This window comes from Toxoplasma gondii, chromosome VIIb, assembly GCF_000006565.2.
Source record: "Toxoplasma gondii ME49 chromosome VIIb, whole genome shotgun sequence".
NCBI lineage: Eukaryota > Apicomplexa > Conoidasida > Eucoccidiorida > Sarcocystidae > Toxoplasma > Toxoplasma gondii.
The window spans coordinates 3355305-3381429 of record NC_031475.1 but is presented as its reverse complement, the minus strand read 5'-3'; the positions used below and the strand labels follow the sequence as shown (position 1 = coordinate 3381429).

Here is a 26125-nt window from a genome sequence, read left to right as displayed (position 1 = left end):
TGGCCGACGTGTCATACCTACATAGCGTACAAACGATTGCGACTAGTCAGCATTACTCCAAGTCTCTTGAAACGTGGAGACACCCTGCGTTACCAAAGAAGGAATTACGGACGACGTCCCCGTGTGGAGACAATTGTAAGCCGTAGACAAGAGAGAAAACGTGAGTCACGTCATGCCAAAGATGCTTCAAGGGGGGCGTTTTCACCAATAATAGATGTCCATGGAACCTTGGCAAAAAAATATGTTTTGTGTTGAATTCAGTTGTAACATGGTGAAGGAATCGGATATGTCCTAGGACAGGTGGCGTTGAGTGACTCCATGATCCAACACAACACTTGATCCCCTCTGATTCAAACTGCGGGACGCCTTCCTGGGATATCCACGCTTGTGCCAAGTTTATGTTCAGAGTGAAGATGCAAATTTGTAAACAGTGAAGCGGTAGATATTCACACATCCCGATACTGTAGTCGTTCCAAAGTGTGAATGGCACATCGAGGACGGACACGTGGAAGAGCTTTGCTCAATCACTTTTGTCCAGTTTTTGCATGAGGTTCTTCTGATTTGCCTCTAGTGTGTCCAGAACGTCTTTCTGAAGATGTGGAGCCAAGCCCAGCACCAAAACCGTCATCAGTGGCTTTACAGCGACCTCGGCGAACGCTACATGGCATTTATCGACATTAGTCAGTTCTCTATCGCAAAATGGGGACACTGTCAAAGCGAGCTGCTTCTCTGTATCTCCCATGGCGAAGAACTCGTCGATCATTCTATCCTTCCACTTGCTGTAGAGTGCCAGTTGACGGCATGTAAAGCTATAATCTGTGATTAGCACAAAAGAACAAACGCCAAAGCACTGGGCAGTTGACGCCAAAAGAAAGACGGTGGTGAAACGCTCGTGGGGTGTTGTGTGTGTTCTAAGGCAAAGAACCAGCAAACGGCATGCTTGCTGGCTTTCCCTGTGGGATCCGACTCCCTAATTTGTCCATGTCGTACCCATCTATCCAGGTTCGCGTTCCACCCTGTACCCCAATCAATCGGTAGTTCTCCCGGTTTTACAAAAGTCCAGACTAGGATGTGGACGGACTCCCGAGAACCAAGGAATGACACACATCATCAGCTGCATGTGCCTTGAGTCGGACACGTGTATGCTCGCTCTGGCTTGTCAGAGACCTACGGTTGCCGACTCTAGCAAGGGTACACGACTTTGAGTTGTAGTCTGACCTTTCTGGCAAATTTCACCGACGTATGCCGGTATAACGTCTTTTTTCAGAGGAAGAGAATTCAGTACTCCTCACTTACCCGCTGCCCTCAAAAGAATTGTTAGAAGCAGTTGTTTGTCTGCCGGTGTGGACGCCGTAAACTTGATGGATACTTTGGTTCGGAACATCGCCACTTGATGCGCAGACTTGGAGATGTCGAAATTCAGAAGAATGTCGATCATATGGAGTCGAAAGACTTGCCACAGCGGCAGCTTATCTCCTGGAAAACGATGAGAAGATTGACAAAGGTCCAAAGCCTCGCTTCACGTATTTGGCAAAAACGGCCATGACAAAGACTGGCTTCCAGCCACCATACCACATCAGTGCCCTAGCCGCGCAAGACGCCGTCACTGAGATGACTCCGTTCTACGGGAAGAGGGCGTAGGGCTGAAAAGAAGAAATTGCAAATTACCTCTGCATCTCACCGCAGCGAAGCACGAAGCTTGGGGCCGCAGCTTTATCAATGTGATATCGATTTCTAGTCGCCTCTCCTCATAGTGACCAGGTTTAGGGCCTCTGGCAGCACGTGCAAATCTACGACGAGTGCTATCAAACAGCCTTTGTGCAGTATTTCCCGTTAGTTTGGAATTCTCCCGCAGATATCAAGCAGCGAGACGTCTCCACCTCAATGGTTTAATCGAGACCGGATGGGATGCATTTTGTGGTACGACCTTGTCAGGATCAAGGACGCTGCAGCTCGTTCCACACGCGCATTTCAGGGCAGAGAATTCAGTACTCCCTCACACCTTTGCACTGGACCCGCCACTGCTTACCAAAAAAGTTATACTCCTCGCGTGCCACCAAACACGAAATTGCGGACGCCACATAGTTCTCGTTCACGGATTCATCGTCGTACCGAATAGCTCGTGGATGTCGGGACTTGACCAGAAACGTGTTGGTCACGCCCGGGTGCCCGAAGTGGCAGACCAGGGCGCAGAAATGGCACAAGAAAACATCATATTCGCCTGCATACGAACAATGCAGAGGCGAGGCAAGGAACCGGACACGACTGGACGGGCTTCGGTTTCATCATGTCTGTTTTGTGTGACTTGTCAGCCACGGGGGTGGCGGGACAACAACAGGCTAGATACGCAAAGACGACGCTTATGCTGTCTTCCTGTGTGAATTCGGAGCCTTGGTGTCTGTACAACTGTAGCCTCCAAAAAAGAGTGTCTCCCTGCGTCGGTGGTTTCGGTCTCACTTAGCAACGCTCCGAGCTTCCCGATCGTGAGGAAGTAGTGCATTGCTTGGATCATGTCAGCTGTGTGTGCTGCGCAGTGAAACTTCACGTTCTTCTGAAAGGACGTTTGAACGACTTTCAAGAAATCAAAGAGACGATCCAAGTCGAAGTTGAACCTGCAAAGGTAGAAGACCACGTCAAAGGATATTTCCAGTATTTCAAGAAAGCATCGAAGCTCGAAATCGTGCTTTTCAAGCACCGCTACTTTTAGATAGAATGCACGGGAACACATGTGAATCTGTTTTCTACACACTACAACATGTTTTCTACTTCATTTAGAGTTGGCGGAACGGAGGAACTACCATCTATTGGTTCGCTCAAGAAAATACACTCTTAGGTGTGCAACAAAACGTTGCCTCCGAGCGGACGCGCGAAGGGGAATCAATGATGCCTGAGTGTATTTACCAGTTATTGCCGTCCACTAAACTACGTAGAGGAGCAACTGTAGTCCCCTGCTGAACACGCTGCTTCGAATTTTGTTTTTCTGTTTCAACTAACTTCGTCATAATCGTTGGGAAGGTCGCAATTGCCCGGACGAAAACGACAGGGAGCAGGTTCATGTCACACACATCTCCAGCGTGCAGGGCGTCCCACTGCCATTCATCGAACGGCCGCATGGCCTCGTTAACTTGTTCCTGTTCCGCTCCTGCTTGCATTAGCAAAAATATACCAAACGATCGAGAAGTACGGCTTACGAGCAGGGGGACGCAACAGAAGCTATTTCCTCGTATTAGCATAGAGCCGTCGTGACCCCTAGGCAAGGGCTGGCACACGTCGAAACAAGTCTGTCGTTAACCGCCTAAGAGGAAAATCTTCTCCCCTACGGTACAGACCGTGTGGTACACTCTCTTGTTTTACTAAAGCAAACAGCAACTTCGGTGTTTGCTTCCCATGAATCCACATTCGTTTTCTCGTAACGAGATGAGGCCTACGTTCATATGCCATACAAAAGTAGAATGAAGGACCTTTATTGTGCGCACCCTTCGGTTGTTCCATATATTCCACGTGAAGCGGCAACAGTCAATCGGGACCGACACCTTCGCGAACTGAAGTCATGGCAATTTTGCGATGATTTCTGGTGTCAGTGCTTACCTGTTATTTGTGACGCCTGATACAAAACCGATATTATGTCGATGGCTTTTTTATTTCTTTCCGTACGAAAGGATTTTGACGCCGAGGAACCCATCATGTTGCTTGATTTGCTCCCCTTTGCGAACATTGACGGTGAGTTCTTCATACCTCCAACGGTCGCAGCTGCATGGAGGAGCACCGCACACTGCATCTCTCTCAGCGAATAATCTTACGCAGCGTGTACGCCTCACAAGCGTGGAAACTCACAAGCAAAGCGTTTTGTGCGTTAGACGGAAGCTTTCGCGACAGCCGTTGGCACGTCCGGACTCCTACAAGCGACGGCTCGATTAAAAAACAGATACTGGAGCACATCCGCCCTCTGTCATGCACCGCAGCAGCTTGTTGAGAAAGAATCCGCTTACTGAGAGGATCGAGGTTGCGCGTTTCGGACTTGTACAGTGCAGCATCCATCATTCTGGGGTCGGGTTCCCTCAAAGTCTCCAAAATTTGACCGGACATGCGGCCATTCGTGGTGCCTACCACCATGCTGGATGAGCCATGAGGAAGTTTAGAAGCGCGAGACTGAGCCCGGGACGCGCGCACGGCCGCCTGTGTCTTTCGGGAGGCATCACTGCCAGCAATAATTGTCTGACGAAAGAAAGAAGTTGCACATTCCTGAAGAGGTCATGGGTAAATCGCGATTGCCGTGGAACACGCGCGAACTAACGTAGCTCTTTGAGACCAGGAAGCAGAACAACAGTCTCCGCACACACTCAGGCGAGTACCGTCGCGAGCGGAAAGAACACTCTCACCCATAGCCAGCAGTCGATTGTTTTTCTGCCATCCGTTGCGATGGCGTGGGTGTCGCAAATGAGGAATACATGGATCCAAAAATGGCAGGCGGAATCCGCAACGTGAACAAGCTGAGTTTTGTGTGCAAGCCCGTAACGTACGATGCAACACAACATTCGAGTTGGGCGCGCAAACGCATGTTACACGACTGTGGCTGGCAGCCGTTTCTGGCTTACGGGGGCAACGCTGTATTTTGTGGGAACACACTTCTGACAGGATCTTTCGGCACACGCAGAGAGCATAGGACTTGCCTCTGTCGCCTGATCCTCTTCTTCCTCTTCGTTTTCGACGACATGAGAGTCATAGACCTTGTTGGCAAGAATGGAATCCCAGACCCACTCAAGTTCTGTCTTGAAGTACTTCGGAATATGGACATTGGTAAGCAGTCCTTCTACTATCGAGGAGGCCTTTTCCAACTTCGACGAATTGCCGGCGGACAGCTCGGGGCGTTTCTCTTTCGAGTCGGGATACTTGTGCAGCAACGCCAGCGCGCTAAGCAACCGAAGAATTCGCAGGAGCCCTGAAAACAAACAAGGCGTTCCGAGTACGGCAGCAATCTTCAAGCTCAGAAAAAAGACGGGCTATCGAGCTTAAAGCTCAGCGGCACTGCGTCATCAGTTCTGAAGGGTGTTTTTCCTGTATTCACACCATAAATTAACCGAAGTTTGTAGCTAAGGCTAAAGCGAAAAAGCAAGGCCACCCCAACACATGATCTGATGTGTTGGCGGTCGCGGAAGCTTCAAACTCTCCTTCAATAGAAGGCGTGTAAGACTCACCGATTCCAGAAACGTAGAAACCCAAAACGAGCAACGTAAAGCTCGTCAATACGACAATCGTGTCGAAAGATTCAATAGGGTCTTGTAGGTACTCTAGACCGTAGCTGACGAATTTCCCCAGCACTTCAATTGCGAATATGACTGTGAAGACGTTGTCGATCTGCCTTGCCACAATTCGGCCCTTAACGCAAGAGATATGCATTCAGGAATATGCTGCGGTGTTCCAAGAAGCTTAACAAACTGGGGCGCATCCGTGAGCAGGTTGCGTGATCCTGTGCGAGCCTGTCCCGATAATGCATGCGAGTGTCGAAAACAAAAACAAAGGAGACAATAGGATTGACAGAAGGCTGCATGGCGGATACTTTCTTGCATGCACAAAAGTCGTGTCGCTTTTTCAGTATGCTACAAGGGAGGTACACTGAGGTCAGCAGTGTCGCGGATCCTTCGCTGTCATGCTACCGGCTGACCACACTGCGGCAGCAGACTCTGACTATTGACATCGATCCCCAGATGTTGAATGAACTGTCGCAAGTGTATTTTTTGTCTCTCGTTTCATGTTTTGAGAGTGCCAAAGGCTGTTGATGGCTGACATTAAAGACTTACTTGGTCTATATTGGGAACGGCGATGAGATTATAATCTGGCACGTTGTTCAGAAGAAGGAATTCGACCAGGAGGAAAGCGGTGTAAGCTAGAAGCAAACTGAGGAAAACACGTTGAAAAACAATTGTGGACATCAACTCGCCGATCAGCTTCCTTCCTGTGTCGACCAAAGATGTTTCTGTCTGGAACAGCGTGAGGTAGTCGTCATCATACTCTTGCACTCCGACAGGTGATAGTTTGCCGCATCGGCGCAAGATAACCCACCAAATGATAGGCTGAACAAGGAAAAACCTGACTTGGTCGACAGCGAGGGTGAGGAAGAAAGATATGATTAAGGCAGTATCGAGTCTGACTCGTCCGACGATCGTCACTGCTCCGAGACATGCGAACGCTGCGGCACCCAAGATGGCGGACATTATGAATATGTAGAGACATTTTCGACTCCGGAGAACAAGGGACTGCTCGATAAATTCATTGGCCATGTCCAGGACTCGAAGGAGAAGGATCTCGAAGACTAGCTGCAGGAAATTTGCTGCCACGATCGCTCCGAAAAGCTGGAGAGCCCCGAAACACCAAATCGGCTCTGAGACGTCGGAAGCGCTGCCGGAAGGATCATCGTTCCCACTAATCGAATGCGAGTAAATGCATGTGGAACCAATCATCTTGTCGAAAAATGTGAAGTTTGCGATATCTTCCGGATAAATGCAAAGCAGTGGCGGCTTCGTTTCTTTGCCTGATATGCAAGGCGGGCGATTGTCCATGGTATACCCCTTCGCCGCCGTGTCCTCTGGCCGCCGGCAACCGAGGAAGCAGGTATGAAGCCTATCCTCCTGCATGTGTCCGGAAACCAATTTTGCACACGGTGAATCAAGAGGTTCAAAACAAGTTAGTCCAACAAGTATGCATCGTGATGTGGCTGATCCACCAGTGTCCCGATAGATCTGAGTAAAACCAACGAGTCATAGTTGGTTATCGGTAACGCTCTCCCTGCAGCGATTTCCTGGTGACCTCTGTACCTTGTGATCGTTTCTTTTTTCTGACTACACCAAACGAGGGAGAGAGAGACGCTTTCTCCCCCCCAGACCCCATTTGTTCCCCTCCTTTCGAGAGAGACCGAAAAGTGAAAATTGGGATGGATGCTGCCGTAGCAGAGTTGGCCATTTCAGCTTGCCACAGCCACGAGAGACATGTTTCTGGTTGACAGATAGCTTAGCGCACTTTTGCAAAGTTTGTGCCCCCACAGCCACCCTAAAACCTCCTCAAAGTCCGATGCAGCGTGTGTGCATGTTCGTCAGCATTCACGGACAGCCAGACAACCCGCATGAGTCACTTCCGATGGCCATTTATACATACCTCAGGGTACCTCTAGTCATTTTGTCAAATACTACTGCAGTCTTCACTTTTAAGTGTAATGCTAAGCTGACAAAAGATAATCACTTCATCTGGAGCGAGCCACAAACTATAACACTTACATGGTTGTCACAGAAGTCCGCGGATGGACCGAAGATTTCACACGCTTTCGTATAGTTTGGTTGAATGATCAGCTGACGGTACGACTGTGAAACAAATTGTCTCCACAGAGCACCAGAAGGATCCAGCGCCATATCCTTGCAGCTAGTGTACGAATCATAATAGTCACCGGAGTACTTCGATTGAGTAATGCCTTCTGGAGCTGGGAAAGAAAAAAATCTTGTGTACTTGTTTCCCCGGTACTCGATGGTTATGCCTAGCTCGTCCTCGCAGCCTTCTGCAGGAAAGTTATCTTGCGTACATGCCATCAAACAGTTCGTTCTGTGAAGAAGAACAGAAAGAAGGAAAGACGTTTTTTATCACACCCGAGCTGGCGCAAAGAGGCCACAGCGCAAACTCTGGTGGCTTTATATCAAGCACTCAAATGCGTTGCAGTGACATTGCTCTCTTTCCATATTCTCACATGTCGTGTCGCACTAACGGAAACCCGAAAATTGGATTCACTAGTGACACCCACAAGCAGGAGATGTCATTTCCATCTGCTATACTGTTTTTTGGCACCACACATAAAAACGATTACCAACGGCGATTAAAACGCCGTTAGGAATAGGACTCGAAAGTCGTATTACTTATAAGGTGAGACTGTCAACTTATGGATCGGCGGACCCTGTCTCGCTTCTCCTTTTCAGGATGTTCCCAGGACACTGGCAGAATGCGCCCAGCACCGATAACAACAAAATGTACTGTACATAAATGAAACCCTCTGCAAGGAGAGTGTGCGCAAGGCGCACGTCTCGTGAATCTTCTACACTGAAGGTGATGATAGTGGGTTACACTAGAATGAATCAACGGCAGAGGCACGCATTTCACACGTACCGGTTCCTCAGTGTAGTGGCCACATCGACCATCCCCCACGAGTAGGTGTACGCATTGATGGCGAAAAGAATGAAAATCGAGGCCAGGAACCTACAGATACGCCAAAATATCCCAAGTCGTTGATGCTCTGGCAGAAAATATTCTGTGAAGATAAGTTTGAGGAAGTCATTGTTTTGTTTGAAGTGATTCCAGAGAGTAGGCACCCGGAGGTGACCCTCATCGCTCCGACAGATCTCGAACCACATCAGTTCGGTTCAAATTTAAGATTCAGGAGAAACTGTGCGTCTATATCGAATACATTCTTGTTGTCTGTCGCATGTAACGAATATACCACTTGGGATAACATCCCCGACGCGAGGGTTTTGTTGCCTTTCAAGTGGCAGTAGAGAGCCTGGCCCACTTCAGTGTCCAGATACTCCGTGTTACTCTATCAAGGAAAAAACGGAAATGGTTCACCCCGGAGCACCAATAATAAAGTTGCAGTGCACAGAAACTTAGCTCACGAATGCGTTCGAGCGCAAATTCGCATCGGGAGCCCACTCAACCTGTCTCACTTGCCCCAGACTGGGGGTATGCTAGAAGGCTGATGTTGCGTCCGAGAGTCGACAAAGGTAGCTGTAAGCAAGACAACATGAACTCCAGTTTTGTGTAACCACTGTTTTCCTAAAACCGTCGCTGACATGGGAAACGGGCAGATCGCCGGCGCGATTTTCCCCATGCGAACAGTGTATGACACGCCCTCCCATCTCCTGGAGAGCACCGTCTCAGATGATGCAGCCCCGCCTAGGTTGTTCGTGGTCACACAGGCGAAACCGTGTCTTGAGGTTCTTGTCTACTTATTAGGGTATGCCACTTTCCATAGTATTCGGTGCATTTAGAACCAACATGTAAGCGATCTGAGTTTCATAGAGCGTTGCAAGCGCGCTTATAGAATCAGAACGATACTGCAGAGGAGCACGGTAATCGATGACACTGTACGAAAACAGACGGCGGTCCGTGAAAAGGAACGTCGACAGAACGACGGCTCGGGAGGAACCCCAACATGTTTGTTCGTCTTACAGCAGAACGAGGCGGAAGATACCGAAAGGAAGCTTCCCAGTTACTTGGTGAACTGTGTGTCTGCAAAACACTCGTCACCGACCTGATTCAGTATTTACAGCTTGGTATCGCTGTGACCATACTTTCCTCTTCAGGCATCAGCCTCTCAAAAACGGAACGATTGCAAGGGCCGAGACAAAGGCAGCCTCAATGACAATCGCTTGACAGATACAAGCTAGCCCAAATTTCTATTCTCCGATTAATAACGGTGGAAGCGAAGTTATGTCCGCAGAGTCCGCGTCTCGTCGTCTGCGGGCTTAGTGCATGGGGAAAAAGGTGCGGAAATGTAGAGTGCCACGGCCGCACTTTCGTAGAGTCGCAGTGCAATATCTACCCGTTCGATTGCTCTGCATGTTTTTTGTCGCGCCAAAGAATCGAACGCATTCCAACTTTCCTCAGATTTTCATCAATTTTCTCCGCTTGCAAATTTGTTTGGGGGTGTCCACCCGGGTGGCACCTTTCAAGATGAGACAAGTGCTCTGTCGTTCTGGGTCTCTGCTGCAAAAAATAATTTGCCGCATGTCACCTTTCTCGTACCTCAAGCTTCCGAAGAAAATGATTGAATGAACACAGTGCCAGAGTTTATTCGAGAACTGAACTGGGTTTGGCAACTGGTGACGGTGGTTTGTTGATCTAGGCTCTTGAATCTTTGCTTCTTGAGAAGATACTTTTCAGGTAGGAACAGCCTTTGGGGGCTGAATGACCGATGAAAGCACAGAGGTACCGTGTGGAATATCGTACCGAAGATGATATTACACTTACGAGGAACACATACAGTTCCCTTCAAGGGGCGTGAGCCTGCGTTATTCGTGTGCCGTCAAACAAAACGTGGAAAAGTCGTTCCGCACTAGTAAGGGCATTCATGACCTTGGATTTGACTTCTGCGGTTGTTTGTAGCTTCACAAGCTACAGCACGAGCCACGCCCAGGACTTTACTGTTCGATTCGCAGCGGCAGCTTCATCAGAACGGGTTCCTTAGGCAGAATATAGTAGCTCAGAGAGGACGGGTCGACTAGATGTTTTTCTTAGAAAATGACAGAGCCACCACAAAACCGTGCAAGTAAGCCGCCAGTGGGTGCTGACATCAGCAGAGCCAGAGGCCAGCAGAACAACAATTCCTCTCTCCTGGTCAGGTCTTCCGGACAGGCACTGACGAGTGTCAGTCGCAGCAGCAAGAATATTAGCCAGATACGCAAGTCTGCCTTCACATTCTCGGCGAATCAATCCAACATAAGAAACACAAAGGAAACTGAACTTGGTGGTAAGATATTTCCGAACTCAGCAACCATGAAAGAGACTCATAAGCGTTGTATAGGTTTAGTTGCTATACGACAGATGCTACAGCAAGGCACGTAGAGTCACTGTTGTAAACAACCATCACAATTGCCTGTCTCGTCGTTCTCCAATGCAGATCGTTGATCGCAGCCTCAAGTTCACCGGAGGAACATCCCACACAATTGTGGTTGTTGTAAAAGGAAGAACTGTGGAATCCGACAAATGATAGCTTTTTGTCGGAGGAGTAGTCCTTTCACGTTGTAGTGGTAGTACACAGTCGATGATTCAAATCCCTGACACATCATGACACTACTTTTATGCAGTGCATCGGCGATACCTACGAAATTAGAATATTAGGACCACCTGTCCAAAGCTACAGTCAACAGATAAGTGTATTTTGTAGACCTGAGAATAGTGTACTTTGGAGGCCAGTCCCCCCTGAGACATCAAGTACCTTGGTCACTTGTGTAAAGCAGATGCTAAACATCGAGTCTTTCTTTTGCCTGTTTATCAGCAGCAGGGCAAATCCACGTCCTGCTTAATGGAAAAATTGCCACGCCAAGACCGTTGGCCTCATGTATTCGCCCACAGAATGGCGATGCAGCTGATGTTGACAAGATCTGTAAGTCTGAACGCAATTGTGTCACCGCCACATCAGCGGTCCGAGCGCATATTTGTTTCAGCAGTCAACAGGAGCAATCTTGTGCCTTCACCATCCAGAAAAATCAGTCAGCGTCCACAACAGCAAAGCAAATTGTAAAACAGGTTCAACTGAGGTTTATCACTGTGTGCATCTGTTTCTCATACCTTGAGGACACACGGGTTCGTAGATGTTTTCCATGCACCGGTCGGGCTGGTCTCTACATCAGGTACACACATACTTTGGATGAGGACGTCGAGTTACAAACCTTTTTGAGATCACTTGGATACATCACAGTCCCCAGCGATTCAGCTTGCCTGTCACGATGTGTCGGGCGTGATCTGCCAATGTGTGCCGCTACAGTGGAAATGGCCAGCCAACATGGAAACGAGTGGCGAGGAGACCAAAAAGACACTTCTACTTCGCAAGCAGATGCTGACGAAGACGACGAAGGCCCCAAGAGTGGTGAGAAATCGTTTTAGATCGAAATGTCGTCCGTGAGCTCTCCAGGATGCAAAAAGTGTGCTGTCTAGGCACCTTGCTGCCAATGGAGGCGGTCATTTGGTGTGCGGCAACATGTTGTGGCCGCAGAAGACGGCTTCCTGCTCAGTCCTGGAGCTACTCGACACTCACAAGAAGTTAGTGAAGAGCTGCTCGAGACGCAAGTGGAGATCATGTTGCAAGAATCAGCGACAGAAATCTACTTCGTCCAACCCAGTCTTGTGGTTCTTGTTGACACCGAGGAATTCTGGCGTCTCACCAATCGAAACAAAGAGTACGACGACCTAGCGGCATCGAAGAATCTGACAGAGAAGTATGTTGTAAATCACTCGCAGACCCTTAACCTCCCTCAGAAGAACAAAGAAATTTCAGCAGTGCCTGCTGCGCCAGTGTCAACGAAGGTATCTGTCAGTCCCGCGGACATATTTGACGCATTCAACGCAGTCGCTGTCCCTCGGTAAGTCCTCTTGACAGACTGTAACGCACACATTTAAAACTTCCGTTCCCGTGTCAGTTTTCAAGATCCCCGACTACGTGACGGCAGGAAAGAATGGTACGTGGTCGTTATTTGATCTTACTGAAAAAGCAGTGATCTGAAAAGAGCTTCTGTACAGTCGCGAGCCTGCGGCCCCTCGTACTTCGCGTCGTCTCGGGTTTGTCTGTATACCTGAGTCGCCTCCGCCAGCAGCTAGATTTACAAGCACCCAGTCTCTTGCACAATTCTCCAAGGAGTGAAGCTATGCACATGCCAACGCAGAACTGATAGGATAGGTGCCAAGACGGAAGCACGCCATTCACCACCGCAGACAAGTGGAATTTGCCACGTGTGTTGTTGCTCTCGGGACGGTCGAGAACGACCTGCATTGGAAACTGCTCGCTCGAGAGTGTCGTCCTTTATTACCGTGATGGAACGAAGATGACGTCTCGTCTGCCTCTCCGTATCAGGGAGACACCAACCCACACGGCGGGTATGAGTTCGTGGTATCTAGTGTCTTTTCCGAGCGACTGTGTTCGGACTTCTTTTGGAAACTGTGTGGTGTCTGCGGCTTACCCTCAGTATCCACGAACTCCAACATCAGTGGATGAACGAGGCTCAGAGTTATATGGATAAAGGCCTAAAGATGCCTGGCAGCCTTTTGGATGTCAATAGCACCTTCGTGCAGCTTAACTACCAGTTCCACCTATCTTCAGCCAGTAGGCGGGTGGCCTCCAGTGATACATCGGATGGCAGCGCTACCAAGGATGTGACAACCATTTCGTTGCATAAAGGATACACGGCGCTCAAGACGAGGAGGAATGACGGTCCCATTGCTGGCGTTGGGTCACGAGACTCCAGCAGGAAGGTTGGCGTGGGAGGTAATCAGCCGAATACAATTTATTTGGTGATGCAGCATGCGTGTATATGAAGCTAATCCTTCAATCCTAGTGCCCTCAGTTCGTTCGCACGGGTGAGGACTCTCTTGACGTCAAAATATATCGAGACATGCCGAAGCGAGAGTATGAATTCCAGAAGCAGCATTTTTTCGCTGTCGGCGAACTGACTGACTTGCGTGTCCTGCAATAGAATCAGTCCGTTCCTTTCTGTTTTCGCCTGTACTTCGATGTGATCTCACTTTTTCTAGAAGTCTCAGCTCTGTCGTCAGGTACTTTCCTCTCCTTGTCATCTAGCATTGGTTTTGCTGCATTATATTACGTGGTAGTGGAAGTTCCGTTGCCAGAGGATGTCAAGCGGCACTCGATAGAGGTTTGATAGAGAGAGAATCTTCGGTGGGGACCTGTGTGGATCCGACTCATGCTCGGGCGGCACGAACCGACGTGTTTTTAGGCCACTGAGTGCCTGCCAAACAGGATCAAATCGCAACGTAAGTCTGTTCCTAGTTATGTCGAGGAACTGCTAGTACTTGACAAACCTGTTTGCCTCGATGACTGCCGTAGCAAATCCCTGCCCAACAGCGTTCCATGTGCTATCTGCGCAGCTGGTCCAAGCCTCCTGCATGGAGGAAACTCGACGAGGAGCATACGAAGGCATCGACCATCCATTCAAATCAGTGGGTCGGGCTCAGCCACTGACGAGAAGCGGGGGCCGCAGGCAGCGGCTCGTGAGGAAATTTCTCAGTTTGAAAGGCTGGCTTGGCAGATAGGCAAGGAAGCGCCACTCCCACGATATCTTCAGAACGGCCTAGTGATTATCGAGAGACTGCTGGCTCAGACTCGGTATCATTACCAGCACATGTCCTACCGCAACTTCTCCAAGTGTGCGGATCCCAACAGTGGAGTTAGACAGACAAACGGGCCGTCGATCTTTCGACGTCTGCCACCTCCAGATGGTATGTTGAGTTGAAATCTCGAATTTACGTCTTACAACGCAGTGTGTGTATGATTGTGTCAGTGATCCTCGGTCCTCGATGATTTAATACTGTCACTCCGTCTTATGCTGGTACTGGGCTCGTATTTGAGATATTCGTGTTACGTTGTGTTTGCAATGTCACACTGGCCATTTTCTTGTGTCTTCGTCCATATGTCGTAGCTAAAAGGTTCTCCTGATGTACTGCTGTGCGCCAGCGCTGCGCCACTCCACATCTGGTTCGCTTGTGGTTCGAAAAATCCGGTGCTGCTGAGAGAAGGGACGACTAAGGAGCAGGAATGAAATTAGTTGCTATACGGTTGAGTTGGGAACGAGCCGTATGCGCATAACAGACACGACCTTCTGTGCTAGTGAGTGGCTGCATTTCCGCAACTGTTTCTCATTTGCATTGCCTACAGAGCACAAGCGACCCGACGGTCTCAGTATGCAGATGAACGAAGATGAAAACCATGTAGGGCAAGCAAGTGCAGATATGGTTACAGGGGCATTGACCAACGAGGATCACACGGACCACGAGTCTGAAGAAGACAGCGATGACAGAAACACGACGGATGACGAGCAAATTCCGCAACAGAATTGCTCGACTGCAAAATTTAAAGAGCTCTTCGATTTTGACGGTCGAGCACTCACGTCTTCAATGAGTGTTTCTACTGTGAACTGGAATCCTGGAAACCAGGACTTGTTGGCGGTCGCCTACGGAACCAGTCCTGCTCCTCGATCGGGAGTACCAACCGGTTAGTACAAGTCCAGCTCGTCCTTGCATTCCACCGCTTGCACGTGCTCCTCAACATACTCATACACTCGACCACTTGCTCCTTTCGATCATATACGGCGGCATAAAGAGTGAGTGCTACCACCTAATGTTGGTTGGTGTGTCGAATGATTGCGGTTCTCGCGTTTCGGAAGGGTGGAAGGCCAAATATGCATTTGCCCCTGAGAAGCAATGACAGGTAGCAGCGATGCTGAATTCTTTGTTTCTTGAAAAAAAGTTAGAACGTGCCGAACGTGCCACAGTGACGAGGGCATCAGTGAAGATACGCGTCTGCAAACGGTCCCATTTATTTGCAGATGGCTGGATTCTGTTTTGGTCCTTGAGAAATCCACTCGTCCCTGAGAGGAAACTTCATACGCCCTCTGGCGTTCTTTCATTGCATTTCTCCTCCTTCAATTCGAACCTCCTTGCCGCTGGAATGGCAGACGGACACGTTGTTCTCTGGGACCTCAGAAAGCCGACCGATCAGCCAGTGCTGCAGACTCACCCAGTTCTGTCCGTGCAGGTACGCATGTCCAGATGTGCGTTCGTCAAGGCTCGCGCTTCTGTAGTTCTCAACTCGACAGACGACATTTTGCGCACACACTGTTTGAGATGAAAGCAAGTTCGGTGTACAGCCACGATCAGCACCCCCTCCGATAGTGTCTAGGACCATTTCTCTGTTTCTACCATGCGGCATGAATGCCTCTGTAGTAGCATCACACAGAATCGCACCTCCTGCGTTGTTGGAGAGAGTCTTTGTGTTCTCCACCGCTCAGATCGAATATAGAGTTAAACTAGCGACATCAGCAATGTCAGCAAGAGGCCACACAAATTACAGCGGTGTTTCACCAGGAATGCGTATAGCTCGTTATCTTTTTCAGGGTTCCAGCAGACACAGTGATGCCGTGTGGGATGTACGATGGGTCGATCGAGGAGCTGAAAAGGTTCCCAGAGAGCAGTTGCTCTCCATTGGAGGTGATGGCAAGGTGTATCAGTGGACGATGAAGAAAGGTGAGAACAGCGTTCTCGCTCCACCCTCATCATTTCTAAGGATGCGCCGGAGTTTCCTCGAGGGTGTACACTCAGTTACCCGGAGAAGGTCGCACCGAAGTGCAAAGAGTATTTCGCACACATTCTCATTATGCTCAAAGTACCGTCTCTACATATGGTGCAGCCAGACGGTAACAACCGGGTCATTTCATCCTTACATGTTGTTAGGCACTCGTGTTTGACATTTTCTTTTTCCACCTTATACGTCCCATTTGCTGAGGATAGTGCGGACATGTGTCCGCATGCCATGTGTTGTCAGTAATGGAAAAAACAACGATCATGTCGATGAAACGCGTCGTCAACCCCCGTACGAAAGTGACATGGAATACGAACGGCGTTGACCCGAAGAACGACGCCGTCGTTTTTATGTACGCGTCGGGGCTGTGTATTGACATCAGCGGCCAGGATGCTTCCACGTATATTATCGGAACTGATGAGGGCCTGGTCCACAGGTGTTCCACGTCCTACAACGAGCAGTACCTCGATACGTACGTTGGGCACACCGGACCCATCAACAGGGTAAGAGATATGTTCATGCACAATCAACTTCGCTTCGTCTCGACGGTTATTCTACGTAACGATCCTCTGAGAGGAAACGTTGTAAGGTTGCCTCCCCATGCCTTGAAACGAAGTGATTGCTCCAAGGCGATCTATCGCCATTCAGGTCCCCGGCGAATGCCTCCTGGATCGTGGTGCGCCTTGCTCATTGGTTCAGGTTTCATACAATCCCTTCGATAGCGAAGTGTTTTCAAGTTGTTCCGATGATGGAACGATACGCTTGTGGAATGTGAAACATCCCGAGACAGCCGTCGCGACGCTTCCGCCTTCGACGCACTACAGTGCTGTTACCGACTTCTCTTGGTAAGCATCTTTCATAAAATGCGGGAGAGGTACTTTGTTATCTTGATGTCGAAGGACTGAGATCGTGTGCGGGAAGAGGGTGAGGAAGGAGGGCTGCTCATTCGTGCGACCCCACGAGGTGTTTAGGAATGCGGGTCTTCCATATATCTACGAAAGCGAAGAAAATAGGCGTACCGTCCTCCCCCTCATCTGCTTTGCAACACCATCCGCATTGCAGTTGTCTTTCTTTCTTTCCGTCTGTCAAACTCTTTGCCTCCGTAAAAAGGTGCCCAACTAGTTCGACGGAATTCGCCGCATGCATGGCAGACGGAAGAGTCGAACTCTGGGATCTTTCCAGACAGGCGGTGGACCCTGTAGTGATTCACTATCCCAAGAGAGAGAGCAGCAATGCCAAAAGGTCGCTGACAACAGTCCGGTAAGCGGGAATGTACGATGCGTTCTGGATCACGGCACTGTAGACAATTACCAGTCTGTTGGCGTATGTTGGAACCTGAACTCTTTGACGCTATGGCTCATCCAAGCAGAACGGCAGAGGATCATTTGAGGTACCCAGATAACGGCAGCCACTCGAGCGCAGCCTTTGAGTTTTTATTCCGTGCTCTCTCTGCCACCAACATGACCAAAAGTAATGCGGGCCTTTGGTGACTGCATGCTTCAGGTTCGCATTGAACTGCCCAGTGCTGGCTGTGGGAGACAAAGAAGGATGCTCCACTGTAATTAAGGCTGAAGACGAAGACATTCCACGGTACTCATCGCTCGAGCAGAAGGAAAGACTCCAAGCGGTGACTGAGCAACAAGCCAAGCATTGGGTGGCCATGTGATTGGCTCTGGATACGTCACCAAAACTGACGGAGGGCCCGAAACTGTCGCTGCCCATCGTGCACCACTGCGCGGGTATTGCGATGCAGGTCCTCATAGCCAAGCAGGGGAGGATTCAAGTGAGACAGAGTACCATAGGCAAGTCATTTTGTCGGCTCACGTAACTTTTCCGACAGCAAAGACTAACCGTTTCCTGTAACGTTGCTCTGCCAAGTCCGCCAGGCAGCCTGTGCTGGGTCTTTTGTCTTGGACATTGCTACAAGGCCGCAACAGTGATACTCTCTGAACATGCTCCTGCTCTCATTACATGGTGCACTGGCTTCCCCTACGCAGACTGTCTACTGTCTGGTTCGCACTTCAAATCGTATAGCTTGGTGCCAGTAGGCACAGGGGAACGACCACTGGTTTCACAGTTCTGTATGTATAAAGTGGTACCAAACGTATGTGCGCAGTACCGCTGAACTTCATGAACCGTTGTAGAGGCTGCATCGGTGCGAACAAACCTCAAAAACGTTGCCTTCGCCAGTGAATGATACCCTATCCTCATACACGTCTTAATGCCGAGAAAGGTTTTATCGCCCTGCCACGGTGGCGGGTGCAGCGCTTTCTTCCAGTTAATTATTGGAAGGAGACGTTCATCAGGCAACTTACCGGACGCACAGATCTCGGAACACTGTGGTCAGCCTCGTGTCTACGTGTAAAATTAACGCACTTTCGAATGCCAAAACCGAAAGCACAACGGATAGTCTAGATTCAGACGCACCATCTCACAGGACATTCATCAGCCAGAAGCAGCAGTCACAGAGGGGAAGCTGTGCATTATGTGGAAGTGAGAAAAGAAGCATAACTGCGATGAAAACAAGACACAGACTAGCAAGCACATCGCTCAGCAGTGATGTCGGGTCAACTGACTGAGAGTCGAAGCAATAAATGCTTGTCAACTGTACGTCCAGCGATTGCAAATTTCAAACGATGGAGGGCAATGGCCCTGCAATAGAATGAAACCGACTTGAACAGTCCAGATCGCTCATCAGATCGAGCCGAGTGTGCCTATACCTATTCGGGACCTAACGTTTTCAACTTGACAGCCCCAACGAAGTGGCGCAGCGTTCACTGCGTTTTCCTGTTCTAAGCGTTTGTGTTCCAAACTGGAGATCACCCCCAGCTGAACGAGGGGGACATCTAATCTCTTCTGGAGTACTCCAGACGAAGATGGCGCCTTCTCGGCCCGTAGAAATGAGGGTGGATTGATCCGGACTGAGGCAGCAGCAGGTAATGGAGTCTGTGTGCGCTATTCCACTGTAAAGAGGTTCTCCGCTCTCGTAGCCCCAGAGCCGCAGTATCTTGTCGTCACCACCTGAGCAAAGAGAAACAGGCAACAGAAGTTAAACTAGCACCGAGTGGGGAGAAACCTATGTCGTCCAGAAACCAAAAATGTAGTGACTCGTCGAACGATAGCCGTGTTCGACGACGAACAACGCTTGTGGTGTGACCACCTGTGGTATCTTCTGAGTATACTGATCGGTCAAAGGTAACAAAAGCATCAAACCCAGCTGAGATTCAAAGCTTGCACGTGTTGCGACGAGGACACACCAGTGGTGCGATGCTGTCGTGACCGGCAGTGCATGGGAGAGTGTCAGTGCTCCGTCCAACGGGTTGTTTCATTGTCAGAAAGTCGACTCCGTAGAGCGTTGCTTACCTGAGCAGAAATAATTGCCATCCTTGGTGATCGCCACGCAGTTCGTTTCCCCTTTATCGGATGCCTCAATATCGCGTATTTTGCCACCGTCGTAAGTATCAAGGAAATGAACTTTCCTGTCACTTCCAGTCGCGAGCAGTTGAATCTCGTCGGGGTGATACACGATGCTCTGCAGGCAGGCCACAGGCGAAGTCGACTCTTTATTTGCCATCCCTCAAACATAGCGCGCTGCCATTGCAGTGCCACGGTTCTTGAGGTAATGTAAATGTGCGTCCCCTTGGGAGAAAAGGGAAACTGAATTCTTCTGTGACCCGTGTTTAGAAAAGCTGATACTAGATTCGAAACCAGCAGGCTTCCACAGGTTTGCATGTCCCTGATATGTTCAGCTGTCTCGCAACGCAAACACAGTGCTTTAAATATCACTGCGGCAGTGTGATGCAGTCTATTTGGTCCACTATACTGTACGGAGACGACAAAGCCACCTTCCACATCACACCGACATAGAGTGTCATCACGAAATCTGTCTACGAATTCCGATGGTTGTCAACCACAACTGTTCCTTTGTTGGCTAAGAGCTATCGACTTTGTTCAACTGAGCACTGCCACTGCCATCCCAGCTTTATTCGCGGAGAACTGTAAAACACTGTCTTACCTTAAATATTGTATTTTCCACTAGAGAGATGACAGATGTGTACGTTCCGAGATCCCACACTATGATGCTTCCATCAGCAGCAGCCGAGACCGCCTGCGCAAGGCAGTCAAGTTACCAAACAAGAATGGGACACACTTGTTTCTGACAGAAGAATGACTGACCGCAGCCTTCCACCGTGAGGAGGCGCCAACCGAGGTGGTATGAAGAATTTGTTCCGCTGGGCCTTGCAGGAACAAACACGGTGGCAAATTTTTCTGGTGGTGCCGTCAACCGTTGTGTGTCGTATGTGGGACGTGAAAAATGTATCCGTCCCAACAGCGCTGTCAACTTCAGTAATATCCGGCTTGGTGCTAGGGTGTTACCACATCGAGACAGCTCGGCTGAGGCTTAGTCGTGCCTCAGGCAAAACTTGTGCAGAAGGAGGCACGTTTCGCAGCGGAGCTGATCGTGTTCAACAATCCTCTCGGTGGATGAGATTGCCTCATGCATGAATGGAGATTTTCTGTGGTCAGACTTTCACAACCTATTCTTCTGTACAAGATCAGCGGAAGACTTGTACCCACGTGCATATCGTTCTTCCTCAATTGAAGTGACCAAATTCGGCTTCTGTGTTCTTTCAAGCTTGCAAGCAGTGTTCGAGTGTGTTCGCCAACACTCCATACTCGGACAGCTCCCGCCATTCCACCACTGACGATTCGCTTGCTATCCTGTGTCCCGGCAATAGCTGTGACGCCATCTTTATGCGCGTCATTGACCTCGTAAAGAAGCCGTCCAGACTGAGGCAGGAAGGCCCTGATCTTGCCATCCGACCAACCGGAGATAATCGCTGCACCGTCTTGCATAAACGCCACCGCGTAGCATTCTAGATGCGGGAGATGTATTCGTAGTAATTCCTGACACGTTCGTGTATTCCAGAGGCGTATCTCGTTCATGGACGCGGTAGCGAAGATCTCTGAAAAGTCTCGAGGGAATGTGACGCAGTTTATTCTTTCAACATGGCACGTGTACCGGATATCTGGGGTTAACGAAGCCAGGTCAACCCAGTACATATTTCCAACTTTTGTCCCAACGAAGCAATGCTGATGGTCGGGAGCTACTACGATGCTTGTTACTGCACCGAGGACCTGACATGTCCCTTTTGTGGCTAAGGAATCAGCCTCGATCTTCGCAAGTACTCCTTCTCCAGTTCCTACAAGCATATCCCCATCCGGCAGGTGTGCGATGCAGGTTATCCCTTGGGGAAAGGCGCCCTTGACGGGACCCGACCTCTTGAACAGTCCGTTGTTAAGAGAGATTTCCAGAAAGTCACCTGCGACGCGGAGAAGCGAGAGTGACATTGCAGCATGACATATTTTGAGGGGTTGTTGGAAGCGTTACATGAACGGTGAGAGTGCAGCATGCTGATATTTTCATGTGATGTATATCGCCTGCCTTCATTTGTAACTCATGCGAGAGATTGTATATTGCAGAATGAATAGGCCGGCCCATCACCCAGAACGTGAAGAACGTACATGTGGTGTATCACACATGCAAGTGATCGAGCAGGGCTCCACCAGCTGTCGAGGATCTGGATCCATCGGCAAATCTCCGGGCGACGTTCGTAAGTCACACGACGGGCGAACATAGTGAGACATAGTGACGCCGCCCTGTCCGTGACGTTTCATATCTGCTTTCACAGATGGCTTCCATCAAAGCCCGACTATTTAAGCAGGCTTCCACGGCATGATGCACGTCATATCTCGTAAAGAGTCCCAATCACCTGACTGAGTCCCGCAATAAGCAAATGCATCATCAGGTGTTATCAGGACGCATTGCGTGACGCGTTGGAGTTTTCCCAATTTGCATTCGTTTAGGCGGAGTTTCTTGTTCTTGACGTCCAGTTGCCAAATTCTGACGTGGTAGCAGCCGGCTGAACGTCGTAAGGATATCAGAGAGGCGAACGATTAGCTCCTTCGTTAAGCTGCGGGTGGTAACAGTAATCCACATATTACGTCTAAAACATGACCGATGTGGAACAACCTTCATGTCGTAGGATTTTGAAATCCAACACTTTTAGCTGTCCGCACCGCTGTGATGCGAATTGCTTGCATGTGGCAAAAGTGCCGAAGCACGAGCAGTGAAGTAACGCTGCCAACAACAGGATACGCCACAGAGGACGTCTCTCGCTTTTCTGTGATGTGGCGAAAAAGAACGGTGAGATCCCTTCATTACCCGTAAGCAAAAACGTCTCTGTTCTGTTGAAGAACTTCACACACAGCGCGGTATCGGCTGCAGCTGTCGTGCCACAGATGGCCTTTGCATCCGCCACATCCCAGATGACCAAGCTATTGTCATCCTGGCCTCCAAGCGTCGCCAAGTAGCTTTCATCTTTAGAGAATTCGAGGTCTTGAACGGATTCTTTGTGGAGCCTGAGACCGAGCAGTCGCGGGCAGATAGTATTCATTTGCTGAACCCCTACAATATGAGTTTCTACAGAGCTGCCCACATTTGACCGACTGAATTTTGGGGTGCTTGTTTGAAGAAAGTGGTTCCCCGACTACACTTTGAAACAAGATTCCGGAGGATGCACCCAGTGTATCAGCGAGCATCGCGTCTGCAACGACGCTGCTCATCTACACTCAACGATACTGGCGTAGATGTGCTTGGCCAGAACTGTGCAAAAAACGGTAACATGCAAAGAGTGTGTACGCCTTAATTCTGAAACAACTTCGTCGTGAGGATGAAGCTTCGCCATAGCTAAACGCATCAATTAGCACTTGATTACCACCAACTCCGCATGATGGTAGCGATATAGCAGAAATATCACAAACGCAGCTTATATTCAAGAAACATTATTTGTATGAACGCTGCACAATAATATGTGCTGCCTCTCCCTCTCCCGTGATTCCTGGTCCCTTCTGGCCATGTTTTGCGTTCTCAAACGGACATCATCCAGTGAGGTGAACATGAAATTTTGACTTAGGTGCTCGTTGGTATATCAAAGCCCAACTACTCTCATATCCGTTCCAGGAGAGATCGAAACAGAAAACTGGTGAAGAATAATTGTTTTTGGGCGAACGTGGCACTGCCTGGGCACACTGGAGTGCTTTATCTAGGGATCACGTCCCATCGAGAGAAGTAATTTGAGTTCAGACGTGTTCAGTGAGACACGTTTGTTCTGCAAAAACTCACCGAAGTCTATGTAGCTCTTTTCCTTGAAGGAAGTCCCAGATTATGACATCCGCGAGGAAACCCTTGTGTGTGCGTTGACCGGAAGCTATCAGCCGTCCAGATGGGCTGAGGGCAATGCAGTTGATTTTGTTGTCGTGCCCTTGCAGGAACGTCTGGGACCTTTCTTCCACATTTCTAACTACCACAGTGGAACCTAACCCGCAGATTAGGTATGTAGGGTCAGGATGAAGTATTAGCCCATTTGGTACGGCCCCACTAAAACCGATCACGGCCTTAAGCTGCAAATCCTTTTCACAGGATTCTGTCATTGTCAGTGATCAGGAACAGATTCAAAATCTTTCCCAAATATTTTACCGTAGGATGTGCAGAGTTCGTGGGACATAGGGTGTGAGGCAAGGAGCTGACACCAAAGCTCTCCTAATCAGCCGCTGTCAGCTGCTCACTCCGGTCACTACAAGCCCAGAAAGCCAGGGGCAAGGCAGTATACTGGCTGGCGTTGCTCACTGGAGACTGTAAGGAGTGGCTCTACAGTTGGGCCCCATAAGCGTGACGCGCCGCTCTGTTGATGCAGAAAAACATCAGGCACTGGCGCCTCCCGTTCGAGCTTTGAATCTCCTACCGCGGCAGGAGGCAATTCGCGAGTAGAAAAAAACAAGGATGCATTTCCTAATGACAGTGGCAGCCTATTGCTACTGCTGTTTCTTCACGTAGGGGCGCGGTGGTCCAACTGTTTGAGGGGCAGCTAAGTAGGCGAGGGGCGTGCAAACACCCGTCGGATCGGCGTGGCGACGTCAACAACAGTCACACGATTCATGCAGAAATACTGTACACATTACGTCCCGCGTAACATCTCGCATTTACACCTTGCAATTCCCAGTCCTCTTTGTATTCTGTGTGTCCCCACTGCAAGTGATGGTGCCAATCGCGTGCTCTTGCATGCATACATGCACAGTCTCCTTACAACTGAACAGAAGCCTGCCTGTGTAGCACACTTATCCTTCCACTGACGAACACAGCAAGAGTTTCAATTCTCTGTGTACTCTTTCTTTAGCATTGTGGGAAGGAACACCCACAAATTATCAGGTAGAACACCAGTATTCTGGGTCAATAACCAACGACTGGGAGGGATGACAATGTCAGGTAGACTTGACTAAGATTCCGGGTCGATTGTTAGAGGACTCGCCTCTTCACCGACTGGGAAGATGCAGCAGGGATATTCGTGTCATTCCGAAGAAACGCATCCGCTCTGATTCAGAAATGCTGTGCGGAGTGCGATTAACCCATGTTTCGTACCCAATGCTGCCTTCGCCAGTTTCGTGAGCACGAGGGGCCTCGGCTCAGCCATTAAGAGCAGAATCACATGCCAGTTATCTGAACGCGTGATACTGAGGATGGGGTGCCTTAGAATGCGTTGTGGAAAATTGCAAGAACAAATTGCTTGGGATAGCTCCTTTTCCCGAAGACCCTGATGTTAACGACAAGCCACCGACACCGACGCTACGGCTAACGAATCTCTTCGTTGTGGATGCACGAGTGGGAACAGGATACATCTGGCAGCTGCCATTTATGAGTTTTATCTAGTCATGTGGATATGTATTCCACATACAAGACTTGCGCTCTGTCTGGTGGGAGGGGGAAACAAGTTCATACTAAAAATCTATCCGCCACTTCAGCGCTAAGAATGCAGGTCTATTTTCGTCAATTCCGTCAACTTGTTCTCGTTATCCTGCCGCCGTTTGAGGGACATCGTGATAGAGGCTGAATGACTGCATGTGCTAGAGCCACCGCCCACTTACCATAATGAATCTCATCATATTAACGTCCCTACGTTGAATTATCACGCGAGATGGTGACTAGAGGTCCGTGGAAAGGAGTTCATAGCCTCGAATGCGTTACATTGCATGTGCAGGACGAGTTCCCGGTTGCATGGAATACTGACCACAACCGCACGCTGAGGCGAGGTCGCCTTCTTTCAGGTGTTTCACTTATTCTTGCAGCTCTTATGGAGTCGTAAATATCGGCCTCTATGCTTACGACAAGTGATGTATGGCACCAGCACAGCTTCTCGTCTTTCTAGCCGTAGCGGCACGTGGCCTCACTATATAAACACGGGACTGCGAATGAAACAAATCCAGAGGGGTGTGTCGCAATATTGCTTTAATGTACAAGCGTCACCACTTTGTAGAAACAAAATGTGCGCCGAGAGTCGAGTCACTCCTCAAGAGGAGCCTGGATCGCTATGCAGATTATAGTAACACGCATGCTAGCGTACTAGCAGTCAGTACTAATGTTGGACTTGGAGTTCTCTGCGTGTACACGAAAATTCGAGTCTCCGTAAGACGAAGTGATGCTTTGTACGATATTCGTTGTCCCGACACCACGGGAACCTCAGCAGGTATGTGCTGAAACACGAGACGCCAACACAGCACAGTCTGTGTGAACGGCCATTTCAGTCACACCACTGGCATGACCGACAACGTTAGCCCTTATTGCAGTAATCATCGTGATCTTCAATAGCATAAAGCATTCGCAGCGACATCGCATTACTGGCATGGTCCCCACCAACCCCCCACACACCATCGCTAGCACGGTGACCTGCAGCTTTTGCATGCAGTCGGATCTTGCCCTCGCTAGGTGTAGCAACAGTAGCCTGCATGGTACGCTGCCCCCCCCCCCCCCCAATCCACAGACCACTGGACCCATCTGCTGAGGCCTATGCGAGTCGTGTAGTTGGGATATCACGTCTCGTCACGCTAAACTTGCGTAAGGACAAAACGTCAGCTGCCCGACGTTTCCAGCAGTTCTAGAAGCATGTTGCGTGGGGGAGGATAGTAGAGAGTACGCGCCCTCGTCAGTCCAAGTCTGTGGAAGCTCTGTCGCATGGTTTGTGTAGCGCATTTTTGACGAAAAGGAGAGAGCGGCGACTCGTCCTTATAGTGCGTCTCTACTTCGGGAATTCGCGAACAACTGTGTAAGCGACGCACTACGTCTCTGCTGCCGTCTCATGCAAAACGTGCAAGAGTGGCATATATCAGGCCATCCTGCGTCACCGAGCCATTTCTCGTTCGTTTTCCGTTCAACTGCATGTTGTTTACGGA

At 49.5% G+C, this 26125-nt stretch overlaps 4 protein-coding genes across 4 annotated transcripts; 1 reads left to right on the top strand and 3 right to left on the bottom strand.

Moving 5' to 3' along the window:
* Positions 1-520: 520 nt before the first annotated feature.
* TGME49_258508 (3'5'-cyclic nucleotide phosphodiesterase domain-containing protein) lies at positions 521-5397 on the bottom strand (the record flags this gene model as incomplete). The annotated part of the gene is made up of 9 exons (XM_018781180.1): positions 521-816; positions 1297-1476; positions 2030-2221; positions 2458-2612; positions 2995-3142; positions 3589-3750; positions 3990-4215; positions 4671-4939; positions 5196-5397. The coding sequence occupies 9 exons, from the start codon at positions 5395-5397 to the stop codon at positions 521-523; spliced, it is 1830 nt and encodes a 609-aa protein (XP_018637015.1).
* Positions 5398-5786: 389 nt separating this feature from the next.
* Positions 5787-7574, bottom strand: TGME49_258512 (hypothetical protein; the record flags this gene model as incomplete). Its single annotated transcript, XM_018781181.1, has 2 exons — positions 5787-6626; positions 7269-7574. 2 exons carry the CDS (start codon positions 7572-7574, stop codon positions 5787-5789), a joined length of 1146 nt encoding a protein of 381 aa, XP_018637016.1.
* Positions 7575-11502: 3928 nt separating this feature from the next.
* TGME49_258520 (WD domain, G-beta repeat-containing protein) lies at positions 11503-17507 on the top strand (the record flags this gene model as incomplete). Its single annotated transcript, XM_002365025.1, has 10 exons — positions 11503-11620; positions 11747-12113; positions 12714-13012; positions 13633-13983; positions 14420-14755; positions 15090-15298; positions 15657-15786; positions 16085-16344; positions 16541-16686; positions 17345-17507. The coding sequence occupies 10 exons, from the start codon at positions 11503-11505 to the stop codon at positions 17505-17507; spliced, it is 2379 nt and encodes a 792-aa protein (XP_002365066.1).
* Positions 17508-18581: 1074 nt separating this feature from the next.
* TGME49_258530 (flagellar associated protein) lies at positions 18582-22299 on the bottom strand (the record flags this gene model as incomplete). Its single annotated transcript, XM_002365026.1, has 6 exons — positions 18582-18862; positions 19205-19373; positions 19857-19949; positions 20420-21165; positions 21616-21765; positions 22068-22299. 6 exons carry the CDS (start codon positions 22297-22299, stop codon positions 18582-18584), a joined length of 1671 nt encoding a protein of 556 aa, XP_002365067.1.
* Between the last annotated feature and the right edge of the window lie 3826 nt (positions 22300-26125).